At 46.8% G+C, this 22,499-nt stretch overlaps 1 protein-coding gene and 1 long non-coding RNA gene across 3 annotated transcripts; one reads left to right on the plus strand and one right to left on the minus strand.

Annotated features, from left to right (window-relative positions):
• Nucleotides 1-4,185: 4,185 nt before the first annotated feature.
• Nucleotides 4,186-8,959, plus strand: LOC129151815 (ral guanine nucleotide dissociation stimulator-like). Its single transcript, XM_054727943.1, has 6 exons — nucleotides 4,186-4,241; nucleotides 4,934-5,044; nucleotides 6,945-7,123; nucleotides 7,694-7,801; nucleotides 8,426-8,610; nucleotides 8,760-8,959. The coding sequence occupies exons 2-6, from the start codon at nucleotides 4,952-4,954 to the stop codon at nucleotides 8,957-8,959; spliced, it is 765 nt and encodes a 254-aa protein (XP_054583918.1). The 5' UTR covers nucleotides 4,186-4,241; nucleotides 4,934-4,951.
• A 1,229-nt stretch (nucleotides 8,960-10,188) lies between these two features.
• Nucleotides 10,189-12,055, minus strand: LOC129151945 (uncharacterized). Of its 2 annotated transcripts, none has more exons than XR_008558650.1 (3): nucleotides 11,974-12,055; nucleotides 11,486-11,604; nucleotides 10,189-10,271 (listed from the first exon to the last, which is right to left on the minus strand). It is a non-coding gene; the product is annotated as an uncharacterized LOC129151945 (long non-coding RNA). The 2 variants fall into 2 exon arrangements; XR_008558649.1 differs by lacking the exon at nucleotides 10,189-10,271 and adding an exon at nucleotides 10,420-10,527.
• Nucleotides 12,056-22,499: the final 10,444 nt, after the last annotated feature.

Raw genomic sequence — 22,499 nt, forward strand, 5'->3', positions numbered from 1 at the left:
TAAATGTTTTAAAAATATACTGGGATTGATTTCAGGGAGAGCGAAGGGGACAGAAACATAAATGATGAGAGAGAATCATTCCTCGGCTGCCTCCTTCACGACCCCTATTGGTGATCCAGTCTGCAACCCGGGCATGTGCCCTGACCCGGAAGCAAGCCAACCGTGAACTCCTGCCTGGTTCACAGGCGCGCCTGACTCAACCACTGTGCAACACTGGCCAGACTCAATAATATCTTTCCAAACTTTCCCAAGGGCCAATTTATATCTTGAAACGCTCCCATTAAAAGCAAAAGTTACTTACTGGGCTGCATTCCACTTCACTCACTGTTTAGCTGGATTTGCTACTTGAGCAGCAACAATCACTACACTACCTGTTAACAATATTTACAACCACTAGGGATAGAAAGAGCATTGCTGTGGTTGCAACAGGAATAATTCAAAACAACTGCCTCCACTAAACACTTCCTTAATCATTTTCCTTCCCCATGAGTCCAGAATTTAACTCACCAGTCAAAGTCATCTTAGGAAGAGGCAACGGTTCCACTGGCACAGGGCGGTTCGGAAACATGGTACGCAGCCCTGCTGCTACCGGAAGGGCCACGGTTCACTGTCACCACTGGAACAAACTATCATTAAAATTAAAACCATTATGTCAAACACTTTTAAGCAGAAAAGGAAAAGGGAATGCCATTAGTAGGTGAGTATTTCAAAAGGAGGCATGCTGTGCAAGACCGATCCACGCAGTGCTGTGGCCCAATCATCCAAAGCTCATCATTCTCACCTGAAAACTCTTGCTCTGAGGGGAGACACATTTCCTTTCTTTCATTTCATACTTGCTTTCAAGGGAAACCAGCTGGTCTATACACCAAGCCAACACTCCTCCTTGGGCATCCAACAAGAGAAACCTAAATGTCTAAGTGAATTTTAACTTTTCCTTAATTTGAATTCATGAAAGTTTAATTTTAAAAAAGTGATATGTGGTGGCCAGGCTGCTGTGGCTCAATGGTTGCGCGTCAAACCCTGAACCAGGACGTCTCAGTTTCATTCCCAGTCAGGGCACATACCTGGGTTGCAGTCTAGGGGCTATGTGATCAATGAGGCTCTCTCATCATTGATGTTTCTCTCTCCCCCCACCCCTCTCTTTCTCCCTTCTGTTTCCCTTTCTCCCTCTGAGATCAATAGAAACATATATTTTTAAAAAGTTACCTATGGATAATGTGGGCCCTTTTAGACAGAGTACTTCAAGACACTAGAAACAGATTTGAAAACAGTCATCCCTGAATCTCGGGACACCTTTCCTCCACACCTCCACACAGAAGAAATGTATGGGGCCAGTAGTGTTCACAGCAGAAATACGAAGCTCACCATCAGACACTTCCCAACTGCCCTTCCCCTCTTCTCCTTCTCCTCCTTCTCTTCCTCTCCTACCTCCTCCTCCTCCTCCTCTTACCCCTCCTCCCCCTCCTCCTCCTCCTCCTGGGCTGAGGCACCTCCTTCAGGAGCACTTTGCTTCTAAACGACCCCATGTCCCTTGCAATTTGGCCTGTTCTGGTCAAGGGTTCATGCTAGGGTCTCATAATTGATTTCTGAGACACTATTTTCCTTCCTGATAGAAAGCACAATAGGGAAGAGAGAACTTTTTTCCTCTCTTGGATGCTGGGAGCTGGTGCCGCCACTTTGTTGCTGGCAGCTTACCCTGATATCATTGAGCAGCTGAATTCAATATTGGATCCACCTACCTGTGGATTGGTCATTTTGTGAGAAACACAAATCCCTACTTGTGAGTTTCATCCGTATTCTGCTGCTTATAATTCTCAGCTTCCACACTGAATGAGATCCTTAAAAATCCTGAGGGTGGACAAGCTTGTAGCATTTCATGGTATAGCAAACACAAGTATGGAAGCAGAGAGCAGGACAGAGGAAAGATGAGAGATGCCTGAAAGAACACCAGTCTTCCAACGACCCCAGAGGGAAACGTTGGCACACGGGGCATGACACAGCTCTAAGCTGGGCTGGGAGAGTGTGATGCCAATGAGGATCTCAAAAGTGTGACCAGAGAAAAGGGGCGAGGGGGACACAAAACTGGAAAAGAAGATAAGGTCACGTCATGGAGGGCCTGGACGGACACACTAAGGATTTTGGACTTGATTCTCAAGGCCCTAGGAAACCATTGTTAGCTCCCATAAGAGACATGATCACATTGACATTTTCAAAAGATCCTTCGGGCTGCTGGTAGAGAATGGTTAGGGACCCAGCCATACTAGAGGTTGACAGGTCAGAGAGAACACATGGTATCAAGAGGCCCTGAGGCCAATGGGGCTTAGTACTCTGGGTGCTATAACCTTGATGGCTTCACACTAGAATCCTTGTATCAGGAATGTCAAGGTTGAAAGCTATCGCACTCATGGGACTCGACAGGTTATGTGTAGAAGTAACATTAAAGTATCAAAAGATGCCGTATCTCTTGTCAGACAAAGAGACTCTAAGAACCAAGGGGAGAACTTACCAAAACCAAGATTTACTAAAGTGGTAAGGAGAAGGGTGTGGACTCAGTTCAAAGACAGAACAACAGTTCAGTGGCACAGACACACACACACACATCCAGAGAGAATGTGAGGTAGAGGCTGGGAGGAAGGAAGGGACCTCAAGAATGAGAGTCCCAGAGAAGTGACAGGACCTGACATCCCATCACCTGGGCTGTACGCTATGTTGTTGTTCAGAAGCCAGTTACTGAGCTCTCGGCGGACACACAAGGATGTTCCCACCAGGAGGCTGGACTCACTTAAAGCCACTGTGAAGGCCCCTAACACCTGGGCCCACCTAAGGCACTGGGTCTGATGCTATGTGTGTAAAAGTACACCAGTGCGAGGTTTTTGGCCAGTGAGTGACAATCTCTGAATTTCCTGTCATTTCAAACCCTTAAAGGTGCAGACTTGAAAATGAGGCCTACATGAGCAGTGACTTTCCTGAGATCCCAGGCTGGACCTCGGGCCTGTTTTGTCTAGTGTCCCATTCTGTGTCCCACTCATTCTTGTCACGCTTCCACCTCTATGTGTGCTCATCAGATGTGTGGGAGGCCAGCCCACAGGTGTTAGGGGCCTTGGCTCATCTACACCTGACGACTTCCTATGGAAATAGCATCCAGCATCCTCCTCATTGGGCAGCTTTGCAAACTGGGGGACTCCCTGAGAGGCACAGAGGCTTCCTCGGGGCACAGAACAAGTAAGGACAAGGAGATGTGAACACAGCTTTCCCTCCCAAGCCGGGGTGCCTCGCACATTCCCAGAGAGCTGGGCAGAGGGCTGTGCTGGATACTGGGTATTGGCGTACAGGTATGGAGATAACATGGGCCAGGAGGGTGAGAGGCCAACAGCCCACTGGGGCCTTTGGGTGGCTCTGATTGGAGGAAGGGGCACAGGTCGTGGAACCTTGAAGGGGTGACCTCACTTCCTTGGTGAGAGAAATTGGAACCGTGGTAACCAGGTACCCACATTCTGGGCACAACTGCCTTTCCAGCTCACTTGAGTGGAGAGGGTCAGGAGACGAGGATGTCTCTGTGTTGCTTCCCGTTCTTCCGAGGCTCTGGGCAGAAGAAAGCCCAGGCTGAGAGATGTTTCTGTTGCTGTAGAAAGAGGCGCAAGCGCCACCACCGATCCCCCTTGCCCTCTGGCAGGAGGCACCCACAGGTAACCGAGGGCAGCCCAGGCCAGGCCCATCCAGGCCAGGCGCCAGCTGGGGTCACACCTGGGCAGCCCCACACCTCTTACCCCTCATCCCAGGGGTGTGTGTGTGTGTGTGTGTGTGTGTGTGTGTGTGTCCATGATGTTGAGGGACAGCGTGGGATGAGGGACGCATATCCTGGGCTGGAGCAGGTTGGTAGGTGTCAGAAGCCTGGAGGGTGTGTCATGTGAGTGCTGGGTTCGGAGATCTGCTACCCGCCTGTTAGGGAGGGTCACGGGGCTATTCAGGGTGTCATCAACTTCACTCCCTACCTGGAGGTCTTTGCAGATGCCCCTCTCTGCCTGATCTGATCTGGGGAGTAGAATGGGTGGCGGGCATCTGCCCCACTGGCACCGCACAGGCAGGCCCCTGATGCCTCCTTGTGTCCGTTGGGGGCTCTATCTTTGCAGAGCTCCAACAAGGACATCGTAGAGGAGCTGGCTGACACGTTCACTTACGCCATCAACGGGTACAAAGGACAAGTGCGTCAGGCCAGGAAAACCGACCAGTGCCAAACGGAGGTGAGAGCTGGCCCACACCCAGGACCCTGAGGTGACTGGGGTGGGACCAGGAGTCACACTCAAATCAGGGGCCTCAAAGATCTCACAGACCCACTCCCAAAGAAACCTGCACCTTTAGTCCTACGGAACAGCTTCCTGGTAGGTAGGGGAGAGAAGCAATCTTTCTTCATGTGTTTCTTGGGATCATAGAGGAAGCATTTGTTACTGTCTTTGCCTTATGCTCCTTTCAATTGATTCACTCCCTGCCCCAAGTAACCTGTGGACCAGCTCAGCTGTCCTTGTAGACCTTCCCCAAGCCTTAAACATCATCCCACTTGGTAGTGCTGTGTATTTAAAAAAAAAAGAAAGAAAGACAAAAGAGGGTTGGGGGCAAGGGAGGGATTAAGGTCTTGAATACTTTTCTCTGCAACCTATCACCTCACAGAGGACGACAAACCATTGCAGTGTGGCCAGGCAGTAGCTGTGACCTTACCCAACTCCGTATCATCCCAACAAAAGCATAGTTTTCATCAGTGATTCAGGCTTTCACTGTTGCTAGACCTTGACACAAATCAATGCTTGCTAGCTCAGCGGGGCTGCCAGGAACATCCTCACTGTGTCCTAACAGACGAGGTCTGCCATGACACAGGACCACACATTGGGTGGAAGGTTCCTGATGCCTCCTGGCTCAAGTACCCATTCTGTCTTTGCAGAGCTCCCAGGAGGATATCATGGAGGTGCTGGCCCTTGGACCCGACTACACCAACTACAGGGTCAGGGTGCAGGTGCACCAGGCTGACGACACAGTCCAGTGCCTGTCAGAGGTGAGAGCTGGCCTCGAGGGTCTCTACACCCACAACCCCAAGACGACCTGGCAGTGCCCAGACCCACACTCAAATCTGCGGACTCCCCGGGGACCCTCCCAGGACTCTCCCTAGACTGTCCCACAGCCCCATGACAAAGGATACCGGACCCCCACTCCTCCCTCCAGCTACATGGGAGGGTAGAAAGACACTCCTCACATATTTGTAGAAATATGAGAGAGAGAGAGAGAGAGAGAGAGAGAGAGAGAGAGAGAGAGAGAGAGAGGGAGAGAGAGAGAGAGAAAGAGACAGAGACAGAGAGACAGAGGTGTGGTTTGACTTCACAGTAGACTCCATGAGCTCTTGGGCATTTCGCTGATTTTGTTGTTGAAACTACCCTAGCCCCTCAGTCCTCAGTCCTTGCAGAACTTGGCCAATTGCAGATGTCCTTGCTCCGGCGATGCAGCCCTTCAGTGCTGTTGGACATGGGCCCGATTCAGTTCGGCTGCCATATCAGCAGCGCTGCCTGGAACACTTCATGAAGTGTGTGGGAATGGACTGTGTTAGGTTGCTCGGGCTGCAGTAACATAGGACCACACTGGGTGGTGTCAGCAGCAGACATTCATTTTCTCACTATTCCGGAGGCTAGGAGTGAGTCAGGAGGCTGTCAGCCTGGCTGGTTTCTCCTGAGGGGTCTCTCCTCAGCTTGTAGATGGCTGACTTCTCGCTCTGTGTCACATGGACTCCCCTCTGCACTGCCATGTACCCTCCCCTCCTCTTCCAAGGACACTGGTCAGACTAGATTAAGACCCACACCACTGAATTCACTTCACCTTAATTACTTGCTTGAAGACTAAAACTCAAATGCGGACACATTATGAAGTTCTAGGGGTTGCAAATTCATGGGATTAGAGGGACACAATTCAGACCACAGTACATGTGATGTCCTCAGCTGGAGATGGACGCCCACTGCTGGTTGAAGGCCGTGCACATGTAAACTTGTAACGGCTGCAGGCAGATTCCAAATCCAAAGGGCTGTAGCAGGGACATAGCCAAAAGCAGTTTCTCATGATGGCTGCTGCCTTGCTGCCAGCCTGGCCCGGGGATTTCTCACTCACTGAAATGTTCACCTGTCCGATGCCAGGTTGTCCAACTCAATCACAGTGTTCCTTCATTGGCAATTGCCTCATGGGTACTTTGAGTCACCTGTCACTTTTCTGCCACCACATACATTGCCTCCTTCCCGAGTCCTCTGCTCAGATTACTGCCTGGTGATCACCTTTCTCCAGCCTGCAGTCTTCAAGCATTTGCCACCTTGCAGGATCTGGGATCTCCATAATGACGGTCTTAAAATGCCCTTGAGTGTAAAAGGATGAAATATAACTTTCTCCTTTGAAGTCAATGGTTGTCATAGACCATGTCAACTGGGTACACTGTTCCCACGCTGGGGATAAACAAGGTTCCCACACCCTTTCCACCCATGTCGGGAGCAGATGAAGTCTCCAGTACCTGAGAGGGGATGTCATGCAGGACAGGTCCCAGTTCTGACCTGCATGCCCTTCACCGGACATTTCATATCCCTAAGCCTCTGTGTTCTCATCTCTATAACGGGGAGGTTTCTAGAGGACCCACAGGGCCCGTGCACTTCACATACACTATTCCCACGAGGAGGTTTGTTGTTCCTCAGCTAAGAAAAGGAAAAAAGTAAATGATGCCTAGAAGGTGACAATTTTCTGAACATGCACAGAACTTAAGTGGCACTTTGAAGACCTAGAACCTCGTTCAGCCTGGGCACTCCTGTCCCTCCTCTCGCACACGTCCCTGTGGGGCTGGGACGACCTCCCGAATGAGCTCCACACCTCAATCCTTGTGGGATTCACGGTCATGCCGCTGACTGGATGTCCTTCCTTGTCCCTCCCAGGGCGCAGCTGAGGTAACTGGGAACCTACCTGAGTCCTGCAGGCTGCAGGCCCTCCATGAGGGCACCTTGAAGCAAGTGGCCACGTACATGGTGCCAGCTTTCCCGGGGGAAAACCTATCCCATGTCTCCACCCTGGCCTTCTCCAGAGCCCAACAGTTCCTCGAAGAGCTGCTAACTAGGTGAGCACACACTCGTGACTCTGCCCACTGCAAGCTGTGAGTCTTGAAAACGTCACCACATCTTTCCGAGCCTCAGAATGCTCCTCTGATTAGTGGGGTGGTGGGGGATAAACCTCATAGCACTGCTGTGGGGACAAGCCATGGCAGGTCCTACCTGCTCCCTGGCTCTTCAGGCAGGGTTGCTGGACGCGCGCCGGTTGTTTGTGGCAATTATTTCACTCTGTCCCATCGAAAGAAGGCTGACTCACCCATCAGCGGCCTGTGGCATCGGAGTTTGGAAAAGCACATGGAAAGCAACCTGTCAAGCAGTTGGAGATTTCACCTAGCTGGTCCTCGGCCTTGGTGTAGCCACACTGGGGATCTCGTGCGGGTAGCAGGGGCCCCAAGCCCACTCAGATGGATGGGAGGGTGCTGGTTGGAGTTTATTTACTCGACAATGTCTATGAGGCTCCTACTCCAGGCAAGCACGTTTGGAGACACTTTGCCCGACTCAAGGAACGGAGCAGACACAATCCCTGGGCCTCAGTTCTAGGCAGTGGGTCCAGCAGTCACGCTGTCCATCATTCACAGGTCCTGTCCACCATCCCTCAGAGCTGATGCCAGCAAGGTGTTCTGTACCTCTGGAGGCACACCTCCTTATAAGCACCGGGGTGACACGCCGCAGGACCAAGTCATAAAGTGAGTGGTCTCTGGGTCCACAGGGAGGGCCCCCTGTGTCAGCAGAGTGGGGACTGTGAGTTGGGGGAGTGCCCGGCGGAACCCTGATCTTATACATCTTCTGATTCCCAAGAAAGGCCTGAGCTCTGGTGGCTTCTATTCTAGGAGGACAAGAGTCAAAGAGGACAGAGGATGGGGCCCCTGGTATTGTAGACCCAGAGGGGAGGCTGGGCTCAGTTGTCCCTCAGAGTCTCCTTCCCCCCAACACCCATCGCGCTCTGCCTGCCCCTCTCTCCATCCACCTCCACGGACCACCGTGGCGGGCCTGAGAACAGGATTGTGGTGAGCAGGCTGCTCGGGAGTCTGTCTCAGTCCTCAGCCCAGATGCCCAGGGGCATGGAGGCCTGGGGTGGGCAGTGTACAGGACCTTCAGGAGAGCCGCCAGTGGGAAGAAGAGGCTCACACAGACTCTGCGTTCAACCTGCTGGATCCCACATCTGCTGCAAACACAACAGACACACAGGGGTTGGGGGTGGCGTGGAGGGGACCGCACAGAGGCTCAGTCCCAAACAAGAGTGCCGTGGGAGGGCAGAGTGGAAGGAAAGACCGGAATTCTGACTTGCCTGCCCACCTGCCTCTCCCCAGGGCCATTGCTTCGATCGTGGGGACCTGGCTGGACCATGTCCAGGATTTGGGGCAGCCCCTGCCTTTCCCCTTGGTGGAGGCAGAGCAGGCCTTGGTGCCCATCAACTCCCCTGCATCACGCCTGGTGGGCCACGCCCAAAATCTAGAGCTGGAGCATCTTGAGCCCACCGAGGCAACCCAGGAAGGTGAGGGGGAATGATAACCTGGGCAGATAATCTGGGGAGGGCAGGCTCATGGGCGGGAGTTCCCTTAAAGGCGGTGGCACCTTTCCTGTCTGTGGAAAGTCAGGGGTAGCCAGGTGTGTGAGTAGATCTCTCTCTTTCTCCGGCTCCAGGTCCACACCCGGAGATCCAGAGCTCTCCAGAGCCAGAGGAAGGGCCTGCTCAGGGGCCAGAGCCTGGTCCAGGGAGAGGCCCCGCCCTGGCCTGGCCTGGCCTGAGGCAGTACCTCAAGCCATTCTGGAGCCAGCTGCTGGCGGTGCTGGAAGCCTTCTCTGGGGCCGTCATAAGCGTCCTAGGCGATTATCTTAAATAACTAATAAGAGGAATATGCCCACTTGTTAGTATATGTATAATAGTAAATAATGATAATTTCCAATAATACCTAGCTATTTATGTAGGCTATAATCCATTAAATTAAATACTCTTTTGAATAGATAGAAATAAAGTTGTTGATTCTAAACATGCGTTGGCCTTCTATATTCATGTACATATGCCTAATGTCATATATATGTGTACACACATACATATATACATACACACACACACATACATGTGTACACGTATATGCTGCCATGGAAGGATGCTCACTGCATAATACAGTGGTAAAATAATGTTTGAAACGTTTAATTTGTTCTGATAATTCAGTATAAACTGATAAGATGGAGAAAGGAAATCTGGAAATATATGCATCAAAATGTGAACACTAGTGAACTGGAGGAAGTGAGACTTCTAGAAGTGACAGTTTCTTCTCATTTCCTTATGTATAGTTTCTGGTTTTCCACAAGGATCATATATCCAATATATAAAGAGGCAGTAGACAGAGGAATGGAGAGGCAGAGAATCATCGATGAAAGGTGCATCAGCTGCCTCCTGCCCACCCCCGAATGGAACTGACCGCAAAACCCTGCCACGTGCCCTACTGGGAACTGATCCGGAAACCTTTCAGTGCAATGGGACATGCCCATCCAAAGGAGCCACATCCGCCAGGGCTAGGCTAAATAAATGTTTTAAAAATATACTGGGATTGATTTCAGGGAGAGCGAAGGGGACAGAAACATAAATGATGAGAGAGAATCATTCCTCGGCTGCCTCCTTCACGACCCCTATTGGTGATCCAGTCTGCAACCCGGGCATGTGCCCTGACCCGGAAGCAAGCCAACCGTGAACTCCTGCCTGGTTCACAGGCGCGCCTGACTCAACCACTGTGCAACACTGGCCAGACTCAATAATATCTTTCCAAACTTTCCCAAGGGCCAATTTATATCTTGAAACGCTCTCATTAAAAGCAAAAGTTACTTACTGGGCTGCATTCCACTTCACTCAGTGTTTAGCTTGATTTGCTACTTGAGCAGCAACAACCACTACACTACCTGTTAACAATATTTACAACCACTAGGGATAGAAAGAGCATTGCTTTGGTTGCAACAGGAATAATTCAAAACAACTGCCTCCACTAAACACTTCCTTAATCATTTTCCTTCCCCATGAGTCCAGAATTTAACTCACCAGTCAAAGTCATCTTAGGAAGAGGCAACGGTTCCACTGGCACAGGGCGGTACGGAAACATGGTACGCAGCCCTGCTGCTACCGGAAGGGCCACGGTTCACTGTCACCACTGGAACAAACTATCATTAAAATTAAAACCATTATGTCAAACACTTTTAAGCAGAAAAGGAAAAGGGAATGCCATTAGTAGGTGAGTATTTCAAAAGGAGGCATGCTGTGCAAGACCGATCCACGCAGTGCTGTGGCCCAATCATCCAAAGCTCATCATTCTCACCTGAAAACTCTTGCTCTGAGGGGAGACACATTTCCTTTCTTTCATTTCATACTTGCTTTCAAGGGAAACCAGCTGGTCTATACACCAAGCCAACACTCCTCCTTGGGCATCCAACAAGAGAAACCTAAATGTCTAAGTGAATTTTAACTTTTCCTTAATTTGAATTAATGAAAGTTTAATTTTAAAAAAGTGATATGTGTTGGCCAGGCTGCTGTGGCTCAATGGTTGTGCGTCAAACCCTGAACCAGGAAGTCCCAGTTTCATTCCCAGTCAGGGCACATACCTGGGTTGCAGTCTAGGGCCTATGTGATCAATGAGGCTCTCTCATCATTGATGTTTCTCTCTCCCCCCACCCATCTCTCTCTCCCTTTTGTTTCCCTTCCTCCCTCTGAGATCAATAAAAACATATATTTTTTAAAAGTTACCTATGTATAATGTGGGCCCTATTAGACAGAGTACTTAAATTCACTAGGAAACAGATTTGAAAACAGTCATCCCTGAATCTCGGGACACCTTTCCTCCACACCTCCACACAGAAGAAATGTATGGGGCCAGTAGTGTTCACAGCAGAAACAGGAAGCTCACCATCAGACACTTCCCAACTGCCCTTCCCCTCTCCTCCTTCTCCTCCTTCTCCTCCTCCTCCTCCTCTTCGTCCTCCTCCTCCTCCTCCTGGGCTGAGGCACCTCTTTCAGGAGCACTTTGCTACTCAACGACCCCATGTCCCTTGCAATTTGGCCTGTTCTGGCCAAGGGTTCATGCAAGGGTCTCATAATTGATTTCTGAGACACTATTTTCCTTCCTGATAGAAAGCACAATAGGGAAGAGAGAACTTTTTTCCTCTCTTGGATGCTGGGAGCTGGTGCCGCCACTTTGTTGCTGGCAGCTTACCCTGATATCTTTAGCAGCAACAACCACTACACTACCTGTTAATATTCAAAACCACTAGGGATAGAAAGAGCATTGCTTTGGTTGCAACAGGAATAATTCAGAACAACTCCCTCCACTAAACACTTCCTTAATCATTTTCCTTCCCCATGAGCCCAGAATTTAACTCACCAGTCAAACTCATCTTAGGAAGAGGCAACGGTTCCACTGGCACAGGGCGGGACGGAAACATGGTACGCAGCCCTGCTTCTACCGGAAGGGCCACGGTTCACTGTCACCACTGGAACAATCTATCATTAAAATTAAAACCATTATGTCAAACACTTTTAAGCAGAAACGCAAAAGGTAATGCCATTAGTAAACATCCCGCTGAGCCCCCACTTTGAGCTCTGGTTCCAGTGTGTTTTCAGTGACTGGGTTTTTTGTTTTTTGTTTGTTTTGTTTTTTAATAGCTTGTATTTACAATAAAGTAATAGGTATTTTTAGTGATTTTTTTAAAGGGAACACCAGAAACTTGGATTAGCTTAACATCATATGAAGTATTGAGCCAGTGGGTGTGGGTCAGCGATAGTAGTTATACGTCTCCATAGTGTAATAGCTTCAAGGGTGTGGTATACACTGTGGGCCTCATGGCAACCCAGAACGCCCTCAGTTCTTACATATATGGTCTTACACCATCCTTTCATTTCTCTATGGCAAATTCATCCAATGTGTAGTGTGGGCAGGACAGGAGGGGAGCAGGTCCCCCAAATGGGCCCCAGTGGCCTCTGACAGTTGACAGTTGGACAAAGTTCTGAGCAGGAAAGAACCTTGAATGGTTGAACTTGCTCCGTTCTCTGTTTCTCTGTCAGGTACACAGGCTTCCTGAGCTCAGGTGCTGTGGGTGGGATTTGAGTTCATCCCATCACAGGTGTCACTCAGGGGACTCGAGCACCAGCTGCCACCTCATCAGTCAGGTGCAGGGATTTTCAGGAGCAATTTAACTGGATGGGGTTTGCGCATCACCGTGAGCTCTGCAAGTACACAGGGACTCTGCTGTGCTTCCGTTTATTTCTTGTGAGGAGTGTTTTAGTCTACAGTGAACACTAACATTGTTCCTTTAAAAGGATCTGGCATGTGCTTATGAACTGAACTGCTTCCGAATGTTTCATCTAGGTTTTTATTTTCTCTTTAGCTTGTGAAAGAAGTGAATTAAGCTGTGGTTGTTTCTGAAACATTTTGATGTCATTAGAATTCCTAATCTGGCAAAGTAAGTTGACTAACTATTCCTTCCAAGTGGGTAACTTTGTAGAAATTCAGTTTGTAGTATCTAGATACCTCACGATTTCAGAATGTATGTTCTGTTGGCATTTCAATAGCAGGTGGGGAGAGGGCTTTGATTGTTAATTATTGTTGATTTTCTGTTCCGTTAGGGAGTGTGTGAAAGCAGCACATACAGTCTCATGCTAGGGAGGGAAATGACATAGAAAAGGGAATTTTTTTTTTTTTCAGAGAGAAGGGGAGAGAGAGATAAAAAAAACATCCATGGGCCTCAGTTCTAGGCAGTGGGTCCAGCAGTCACGCTGTCCATCATTCACAGGTCCTGTCCACCATCCCTCAGAGCTGATGCCAGCAAGGTGTTCTGTACCTCTGGAGGCACACCTCCTTATAAGCACCGGGGTGACACGCCGCAGGACCAAGTCATAAAGTGAGTGGTCTCTGGGTCCACAGGGAGGGCCCCCTGTGTCAGCAGAGTGGGGACTGTGAGTTGGGGGAGTGCCCGGCGGAACTCTGATCTTATCCATCTTCTGAGTTGTCCCTTAGAGTCTCCTTCCCCCCAACACCCATCGTTCTCTGCCTGCCCCTCTCTCCATCCACCTCTACGGACCGCCGTGGCGGACCTCAGAACAGGATTGTGGTGAGCAGGCTGCTCGGGAGTCTGTCTCAGTCCTCAGCCCAGATGCCCAGGGGCATGGAGGCCTGGGGTGGGCAGTGTACAGGACCTTCAGGAGAGCCGCCAGTGGGAAGAAGAGGCTCACACAGACTCTGTGTTCAACCTGCTGGATCCCACATCTGCTGCAGACTAGATTAAGACCCACACCACTGAATTCACTTCACCTTAATTACTTGCTTGAAGACTAAAACTCAAATGCGGACACATTATGAAGTTCTAGGGGTTGCAAATTCATGGGATTAGAGGGACACAATTCAGACCACAGTACATGTGATGTCCTCAGCTGGAGATGGACGCCCACGGCTGGTTGAAGGACGTGCACATGTAAACTTGTAACGGCTGCAGGCAGATTCCAAATCCAAAGGGCTGTAGCAGGGACATAGCCAAAAGCAGTTTCTCATGATGGCTGCTGCCTTGCTGCCAGCCTGGCCCGGGGATTTCTCACTCACTGAAATGTTCACCTGTCCGATGCCAGGTTGTCCAACTCAATCCATGATTGAAAGAGGACCATTGATCGACCATTGATCTACTAACTCCTGCACTGCCCCCTCTTGGGATCGAGCATGTGCCCTGACCTGGAATTGAACTATGATCTCCTGGTTCATGGGTCAAAGCTCAACCACTTAGCTACATCATCTGCACTGAGGAGATGTTGGAGAGATGTTTGCAACACTGTCTGCTGAGAATGTTCTTCAGTGATTTGCTATGGGATTAGCAATTGTCACGGTGCTGAACCAGCCCAGTTCCCTCCAGAGAGAGGAAAAGGTGAGTCCGGGTCCTGGGTCCTCTGTGACTCCGCCATGGACATAGGTGTGGCAGTCTGTGGGAACCATGCTAGAGTCATCGGATGCTCAAGGATAATTAGAGTGTGAAAGGCCCTATCTACAGTACACATCCAAAGCTACTCTGAGCATAGGAATCTTCATGAGGGTGTCCAAGGACTATGTATGTGTACAGCAAAGTCACTACTTAGAACTAACCCTCTTTTGGCTAAGTAGTATCAAACATATTACTGAGTAGCTAGAGGCTAGAGAGAGAGGAGACAGAGACTAGAGGGAGAGGCTACTGAGACTACTGGCGTTAGAGAGCTCAGGTACTGCTGCTAAGTGAGGCTGTAGGTCTAGAGGCATAGTGGGGCTACTAGGTGAGGCTGTAGGTACAGAGGCTGCTACTGCTTTGTGGGAAAGATGTATCTGTTAACTAGCCGGTGTGTGGCTACCTACCTATATGGGACTGTTGTGAAGAATTGCTTTGCCTGATGGCTCCCATAATAAAGATTCATTCTTATACACCCACAACTTCTCATGGCTTCCCAGTCTACCACCCAGCGACCAAGGAGGTCCCGCCCATGGCAAAGAGGCTTGGACCTAACAGTTGGCATAATAGGGCAGGAGCAGGACCTGTATTCCCACACTTGGACCAGCAGGCAGGATGGAGCAGTGAGTGCTTCCAACACTTAGTCCAGCGAGCAGGGTTCAGAATATGCAGACTCAGAGCAGCTACACTCTGACACAGCCACCGTAAGCAAACTTAAAACTTAAGATCGACAGGTACACTGGCAGCAAATATCTGCAATATGTACATAATAGATAATTACTATCTTTGATATCAAAAGAGCCCACAAAAATTGGGAAGACAATCTAAATTCTAAAATGAGCACACACATAGAAATATAACTTTAAAATGGGCACACACACACACAGCAATCTAAGGCTGGGATATAAACGGGAAATTCAGAGAGAGATACAGTTGGGCTGTCAGGAAGAGGATGATGAAGATCCCAGATTTGCATAAAATCCAGGGCTCTAGGCTCTGTGTCTGTATAACTCGGTCTCCAAGACCCAGTTTCCCCCAATTTTAGAATGGGGATTATGATACTTTCTAACCCAAAGGTTTTTTATTATTATTATTATTAAGGTATTATATGTGTACATATCTTACCATTGCCCCTCCCACCCCACTCCCATACATGCCCTCACCCCCCAGAGTTTTGTGTCCATTGGTTATGCTTATATGCTTGCATACAAGTCCATCGGTTGATCTCTTATCTCCCCCACCTCTCCCTAACCTTCCTGCTGTAATTAGACAGTCTGTTTGATGCTTTACTGTCTCTGTATCTATCTTTTTGTTCATCAGTTTATAATGTTCTTTATTATTCATAAATGAGTGAGATCATGTGGAATATTTCTTTCATTGACTGGCTTATTTCACTTAGCATAATGTTCTCCAATTCCATCCAGGTTGCTGCAAATGGTAAGAATTCCTTCTTTTTTATGGCAGCATAGTATTCCATTGTGTAGATGTACCACAGTTTTCTGATCCAGTCTTCTGCTGACGGGCACCTAGGCTGTTTCCAAATCTTAGCTATTGTAACTTGTGCTGCTATGAACATAGGGGTGCATATATCCTTTCTGATTGGTGTTTCTAGTTTCTTAGGATATATTCCCAGGAGTGGGATTACTGGGTCAAATGGGAGTTCCATTTTCAGTTTTTAGAAGAAACTCCATACTGTTCTCCACAGTGGCTGCACCAGTCTGCATTCCCACCAGCAGTGCACGAGGGTTCCTTTTTCTCCACATCCTCGCCAACACTTGTCATTTGTTGATTTGTTGATGATAGCCATTCTGACAGGTGTGAGATGGTACCGCATTGTCTTTTTGATTTGCATCTCATGGATAATTAGTGACTTTGAGCATGTTTTCATGTGTCTCTTGGCCTTTCTTCTGTCTTCTTTTGAAAAGGTTCTATTTAGGTCCTTTGCCCATTTTTTTATTGTATCTTTGATCTTCCTTTTATTAAGTTGTATAAGGCGCCTGTAGATGTTGGAGATTAAACCTTTATGAGTGATAACATTTGCAAATATGTTCTCCCATACAGTGGGCTTTCTTGTTGTTTTGTTGATGGTTTCTTTTGCTGTAAAAAAGCTTTTTATTTTGATGTAGTCCCATTTGTTTATTTTCTCTTTAGCTTCCATTGCCCTAGGGGCAGTATCAGTGAAGAAGTTCTTTCGGCATATGTCTGAGATTTTTCTGCCTGTGGATTCCTCTAGTATTTTTATGGTTTCCCGTCCTATGTTTAAGTCCTGTATCCATTTTGAGTTTATTTTTGTGTATGGTGTAAGTTGGTCATCTAGTTTCATTTTGTTGCATGTATCTGTTCAATTTTCCCAACACCATTTATTGAAGAGACTGTCTTGACTCCATTGTATGTTCATGCCTCCTTTGTCAAATATTAATTGAGCATAGTGGTTTGGGTTGATATCTGGATTCTCTATTCTATTCCATTGATCTATATGTCTGTTCTTGTGCCAGTACCATGCTGTTTTGAGAACAGTGGCTTTGTAATACAGCTTGAAATCTGGTACTGAGATCCCTCCTACTTTATTCTTTTTTCTCAGAATTGCTGTGGCTATTTGGAGTCTTTTTTTATTCCAGATGAATTTTTGGAGAGTTCTTTCTAGGTCTGTGAAATATGCCGTTGGTATTTTAATGGGGAGTGCATTGAATCTGTAGATTGCTTTGGGTAGTATGGACATTTTAATGATGTTGATTCTACCAATCCATGAACATGGTATGTTCTTCCATTTGTTTACGTCTTCCTCTATCTCTTTTTTCAGTGTCCTGTAGTTTTCCGCATATAGGTCTTTTACCTCCTTAGTTAAGTTTATTCCTAGATATCTTAATTTTTTTGGTGTGATGGTAAATGGGATTGCTTTTTTAGTCTCTCTTTCTGTAACTTCACTATTGGTGTATAGAAAGGCCATAGGTTTCTTGGAGTTAATTTTGTATCCTGCTACATTGCCAAATTCATTTATTAAGTCTATTAGTTTTTTGATGGAGTCTTTTGGGTTTTTTATGTACAATATCATGTCATCTGCAAATAAGGACAGCTTTACTTCTTCTTTTCCATTTTGGGTGCCTTTTATTTCTTCTTCTTATCTAATTGCAATGGCTAATACTTCCAGTACTATGTCAAACGGGAGTGGTGAGAGTGGGCATCCCTGTCTTGTTCCTGTTCTTAGGGGAAATGTTTTTAGTTTTTGTCCATTGAGTATGATGTTTGCTGTGGCTTTATCATATATAGCTTTTATTATGTTGAGGTATGATCCTTCTATTCCCACCTTGTTGAGAGTTTTTATCAAGAAAGGGTGTTGGATTTTGTCAAATGCTTTTTCTGCATCTATTGATATGACTATGTGATTTTTATCTCTCAATTTGTTTATGTGATGTATCACGTTTATTGATTTGCGGATATTGTACCATCCTTGCATTCCTGGGATAAATCCTACTTGGTCATGGTGTATGATCTTTCTGATGTACTGCTGGATCCGATTTTCTAGAATTTTGTTGAGGATTTTGGCATCTATGTTCATGAGGGATATTGGCCTGTAATTCTCTTTCATTGTGTTGTCTTTATCTGGTTTGGTATTAGGGTGATGCTGGCTTCATAAGAGGAGCTTGGAAGTGTTCCTTCCTCTTGAATTTTTTGGAATAGTCTGAGGAGGATAGGTTTTAGTTCTTCCTTGAATGTTTGGTAAAACTGTCCTGTGACGCCATCTGGCCCCAAGCTTTTGTTTTCCGGAAGCTTTTTGATGACTGCTTCAATTTCTTCCATAGTTACTGGCCTATTGAGCTGTTTAGATTCTTCTTGATTGAATTTTGGAAGGTTATATTTTTCTAGGAATATGTCCATTTCCTCCCGGTTGTCCAGTTTGTTGGAATAGGGTTGTTCATAGTATTTTTTAACAATCCTTTGTATTTCTGTGGGGTCTGTTGTTATTTCACCTCTTTCATTTCTGATTTTGTTTATTTGGGTCCTCTCTCTTTGCTTCTTGGTGAACCTGGCTAGAGGTTCATCAATCTTGTTTTTTCTTTTCAAAGAACCAGCTCTTGGTTTTGTTGATCTTTTGTATTGTTTCTTTGGTCTCTATGTCGCTTATCTCCACTCTGATATTTATTATTTCCTTCCTTCTGCTTACACTGGGCTTTTCTTATTGCTCTTTTTCTAACGCTTTGAGTTGTAGGGTTACGTAATTTATTACCTTTGTTTCTTATTTTTTGCAGTAGGCTTGTAGAGCTATGAACTTCCCTCTCAAGCCTGCTTTCACTGTGTCCCATAGGTTTTGGATTGTTGTGTTTTCATTGTCATTTGTTGCCATGATGTTTTTTATTTCTTCCTTGATCTCTCTGGTGACCCAGTCATTGTTTAATAGCATGCTGTTTAGTCTCCATGTGTTTGATTTCTTTGGATTGTTTTTATTGTAGTTGATTTCCAGTTTTATGCCACTGTGATCTGAGAAGATGCTTGATATGATTTCTATCTTCTTGAATTTGAAGAGACTTTGCCTATGTCCCAGCATATGGTCTATCTTTGAAAATGGCCCATATGCACTTGAGAAGAATGTATATTCTGTGGCTTTGGGGTGAAATGTTCTGAAGATGTCAATTAATTTCATCTGGTCTAGTGAGTCATTTAGGATTGATGTTTCTTTGCTGATTTTTTGTTTAGATTTGTCCAATGGTGATAGTGGGGTATTAAAGTCCCCTACTATGATTGTATTGCTGTCAATCTCTCCCTTGATATCCTCCAGGAGGTTTTTTTTACGTATTTGGGTGCTCCTGTATTGGTTTCGTATATGTTTACCAGAGTTATTCCTTCTTGTTGGATTGCTCCCTTTAGTATTATGAAGTGGCCTTCCTTATCTCTTGTTATGCCTTCACTTTGAGATCTAATTTGTCAGATATAAGTATTGCTACCCCAGCTTTTTTTTTTTTTTTTTCATTTCCATTTGCCTGGAAAACCTTTTTTCCATCCCTTCACCCTCAGTCTGTGTGCATCTTTTTTTCTGAGGTGGATTTCTTGTAGACAGCAGATATATGGGTCTTGTTTTCTTATCCAATCTGTTACCCTATGTCTTTTGATTGGGGCATTTAATCCATTTACATTTAAAGTTATTGTTGATAGGTACTTATTTTTCACCATTTTAATCTATACCCCTGCGTTCCTTCTTCGCTTCCTATTTCTTTTTTTTACAGCAGACCCTTTAGCATTTCTTGCATTGCTGGTTTGGTGGTGATAAATTTCCTTAGTCCTTTTTTGTCTGTGAAGCTCCTGATTTCACCTTCAATTTTGATTGATAGCCTTGCTGGGTACACTATTCTTGGATTCAGACCCTTCCTTTGCATGACTTTATATATTTCATTCCATTCCCTTCTGGCCTGATGAGTTTCTGTTGAGAAATCAGTCGCTAGTCTGATGGGGGTTCTTTTGTATGTAACTTTCTGTCTCTCTCTGGCCGCTTTTAAGATTCTTACTTTGTCGTTGGTGTTTGCCAATCCTATCTAATAATAGAGTAATATGCAAGTTAGGCATCACTCTGCGACAAAATGGCGGCCCCCATACCCACAAGATGGCAGCGCCCAGTCCTCTCAGCCCCGCTGCTGGAGTGTCTGGCCTGTCCCACCAGTAAACAGAGCACTGAGAGCAGGGCATGGTTGCTTCCTTAGTGCTGCTGCAGTGGGAAGCCACCAGGCCCTGCACATACGAAGCCGGCAGAGGAGCAGGGCCTGGAGTCTTCCCGTTGGTCACCATGGCAATCGGGAAGACGCCAGGCCCTGCGCACAGGGAGCCGGCAGAGGAGCAGGGCCTGTCGCCGTGGTGATGGGGAAGATGCCAGGCCCTGCACACAAGGAGCCCGTGGAGGAGCAGGGCCTGGAGTCTTCCCGATGGTCGTCGCCATGGCGATCGGGCCTGTCGCTGCGGCGCGCACACGGAGCCGGCAGAGGAGCGGGGCCTGGCGTCTTCCCGTTGGTCGCCACGGCGATCGGGAAGATGCCAGGCCCTGCGCACACGGAGCTGGTGAAGGGCAGGGCCTGGCGTCTTCCCGTTGGTCGCCACGGCGATCGGGAAGACGCCAGGCCCTGCGCACACGGAGCTGGCGGAGAAGCAGGTCATGGCGTCTTCCTGATGGTCGCTGAGGCAGGAAGACTCCAGTGCCAGCAGAGCAGGGCATGGCGGCTTCCTGATCTGGGCAGCCGGGAAGCCGCCAGGCCCTGCAAAGCCAGGCATGGCGGCTTCCTTAGTGGGGCAGTGGCAGAGAAGTCCCCAGACATGGCAGACAGAGCCGAGACAGCAGGGCTTGGGGGCTTCCTTAGTGGGCAGTGGCGGTGGGAACACCCCCAGGCCCTGCAGACAGAGCCTGGACAACAGGGCATGGGGGCTTCTTTAGTGTGTCCGTGTCTGGGAAGCCCCAGGCTGGGCAGACAGAGCACACTGCAGGGCATTGGGGCTTCCTTCACATGGCACATGGCAGCAGCAGGCAGAGAGCCACAGCAGGGCATGGGGGCTTCATCTCCATGGCTGCAGGGAAAACTCCAGGCCCCACAGAGAGCAGAGAACCATGGGGAGTGGGTCTAAGCCATCAGTAGGATATCCTCTGAGAGCTCCTGGATTGTAGAGGGTGCAGGTTGGGCTGAGGGACCCCCGTGCACGAATTTCGTGCACCGGGCCTCTAGTTTAATTATAATGTGCCTGGTGTCGGTCTTTTGGGGTTCATTTTGCTTGGGACTCTGTGATCTTCTTGGATTTGTGTGGGTTTTTTCTTCCCTATATCAGGAAAGTTTTCTGTCATTATTTCTTCAAACAGGTTTTCTATTCCTTGCTCAGTTTCCTTTCCTTCTGTAACCCCTATTATGCGGATGTTGTTTTGTTTCGTGTTGTCCCAAAGTTTCCTTAGGCTCTCCTCCTGCTTTTTAATATTTTTTTCTAGAAGCTGCTCTACTTGGGTATGTTTCCCCATCTTGTCTTCTAGCTCACTTATGCGGTCCTCTGTTTCTTCTAGTCTACTCTTGATGCTTTCTATTGAGTTCTTTACAGCAGCGATATCATTTTTCATTTCTTCTTGGTTCTTCTTCATTTCCTCTTGGTTCTTACTCATATTATCAATTTTGTCTTCCATTCTTTTCAGCCACCTTATGACCATTTTTCTGAATTCTTTCTCTGATAGGTTGCTTGCCTCTAATTTGTTTACTTCCTTTTCTGGTGATGCCTGCTTTTCTTTCATATGCGGGTTGTTTCTTTGTCTTCCCATGGTCTCTCTTCTCTGGATGACTGGTTATCTAGTTCTCTCTCTCCTGCATTGATTTAAAGGCACAAAATACAACACAACCAGGTACAACACACAAAGCACTGAACAGAAATGTATTCACGATATTAATAACCCCCAATAAAGGTGACCACCAGAGAAAGGCAAATTAGGGGATAGGAGAGAAAGAAGAAGAGGAAAAAGAAAGAATGAAAAAAAAAAAGGAGTGTCAAAATGAAATTGGGAAAAGGAAAAAAAAGTAAGAGAGACAAGAAGGAGACTAAGAGAGAAAAGGGGAACAAACTATATATATGGGGAGAAAACTCCAATAGAACAACCACTAATCCCAGCAAATGCCAGCAACAAGTACCTGGAGATTAATACAAACTACAACACCAACTAATATCAAATGAGGCAAGAGAAAACAGAAGTAAAAAACAAACAAAAACAAAGCAAACAAAACAAACAAACAAACAAACAAAAGAATAAGCAAAACAATCTCACAAGAAAGCATAAAAATTCGATATAATCAACATTCAAGCAAACAACAACAAAAGGACATAGAGAAAAACAATTTTTTTGATAGTTAAGACAGCAAAGAGAGAGGAGTGTATGGACTTGGAGTAGGGGATTGGAAATTAGATATATAAGTAGGGTGAAACTTTAGCAGGGGGTAAACAGAAAGAATAGGGAAAATCTAAAGCAGGAAAGGGTTAAGATAAACAGGACACCAAAAGGGGAAAGATTAGGAAGAGAGTGATGGCATAAAGGTAGAGTTGAGATAGGGTAAAATGATGCTAAAGGAAAGATGAAAGTAGAATGTAGAACACTAATCCCAAAGTAAAATAAAGAGAAAATAAAATGACACTTAAAAAAAAAAGAAAAGGTAAAATAGTAGTAGTAATAATCTGATTGAAAATAAAAATGTAATAATTAAAAAGGTAAAATCAAGAGAGGAAAAAAGAAAAAAATTAGTTTCTTAAGTAAGAGATGCAAAAAAATGAAAATAAAAAAATTAAAATTAAAAATAAAATGTGCAGTAGTGAAGGTCATTCACTTCCTCTATTGTTCTGTTTGGCACGCCTGTTTCCCAGTCCAGACAGTATTGCAGTTCCCTGCATTCCACTGCTCCTCAGTGTTGTAAGCCAATCCTGATTTTTAAGCAGGCA

The sequence above is a fragment of the Eptesicus fuscus genome, chromosome 16, assembly GCF_027574615.1.
Source record: "Eptesicus fuscus isolate TK198812 chromosome 16, DD_ASM_mEF_20220401, whole genome shotgun sequence".
NCBI classification, from domain to species: Eukaryota; Metazoa; Chordata; class Mammalia; order Chiroptera; family Vespertilionidae; genus Eptesicus; species Eptesicus fuscus.

Coding starts and splice junctions, on each gene's coding strand:
- LOC129151815 (XM_054727943.1), top strand. CDS start 4,952: ATGGAGGTGCTGGCCCTTGGACCCGACTACACCAACTACAGGGTCAGG. Junction 5,045..6,944: donor CAGTCCAGTGCCTGTCAGAG/GTGAGAGCTGGC, acceptor TGTCCCTCCCAG/GGCGCAGCTGAGGTAACTGG. Junction 7,802..8,425: donor CCGCAGGACCAAGTCATAAA/GTGAGTGGTCTC, acceptor GCCTCTCCCCAG/GGCCATTGCTTCGATCGTGG.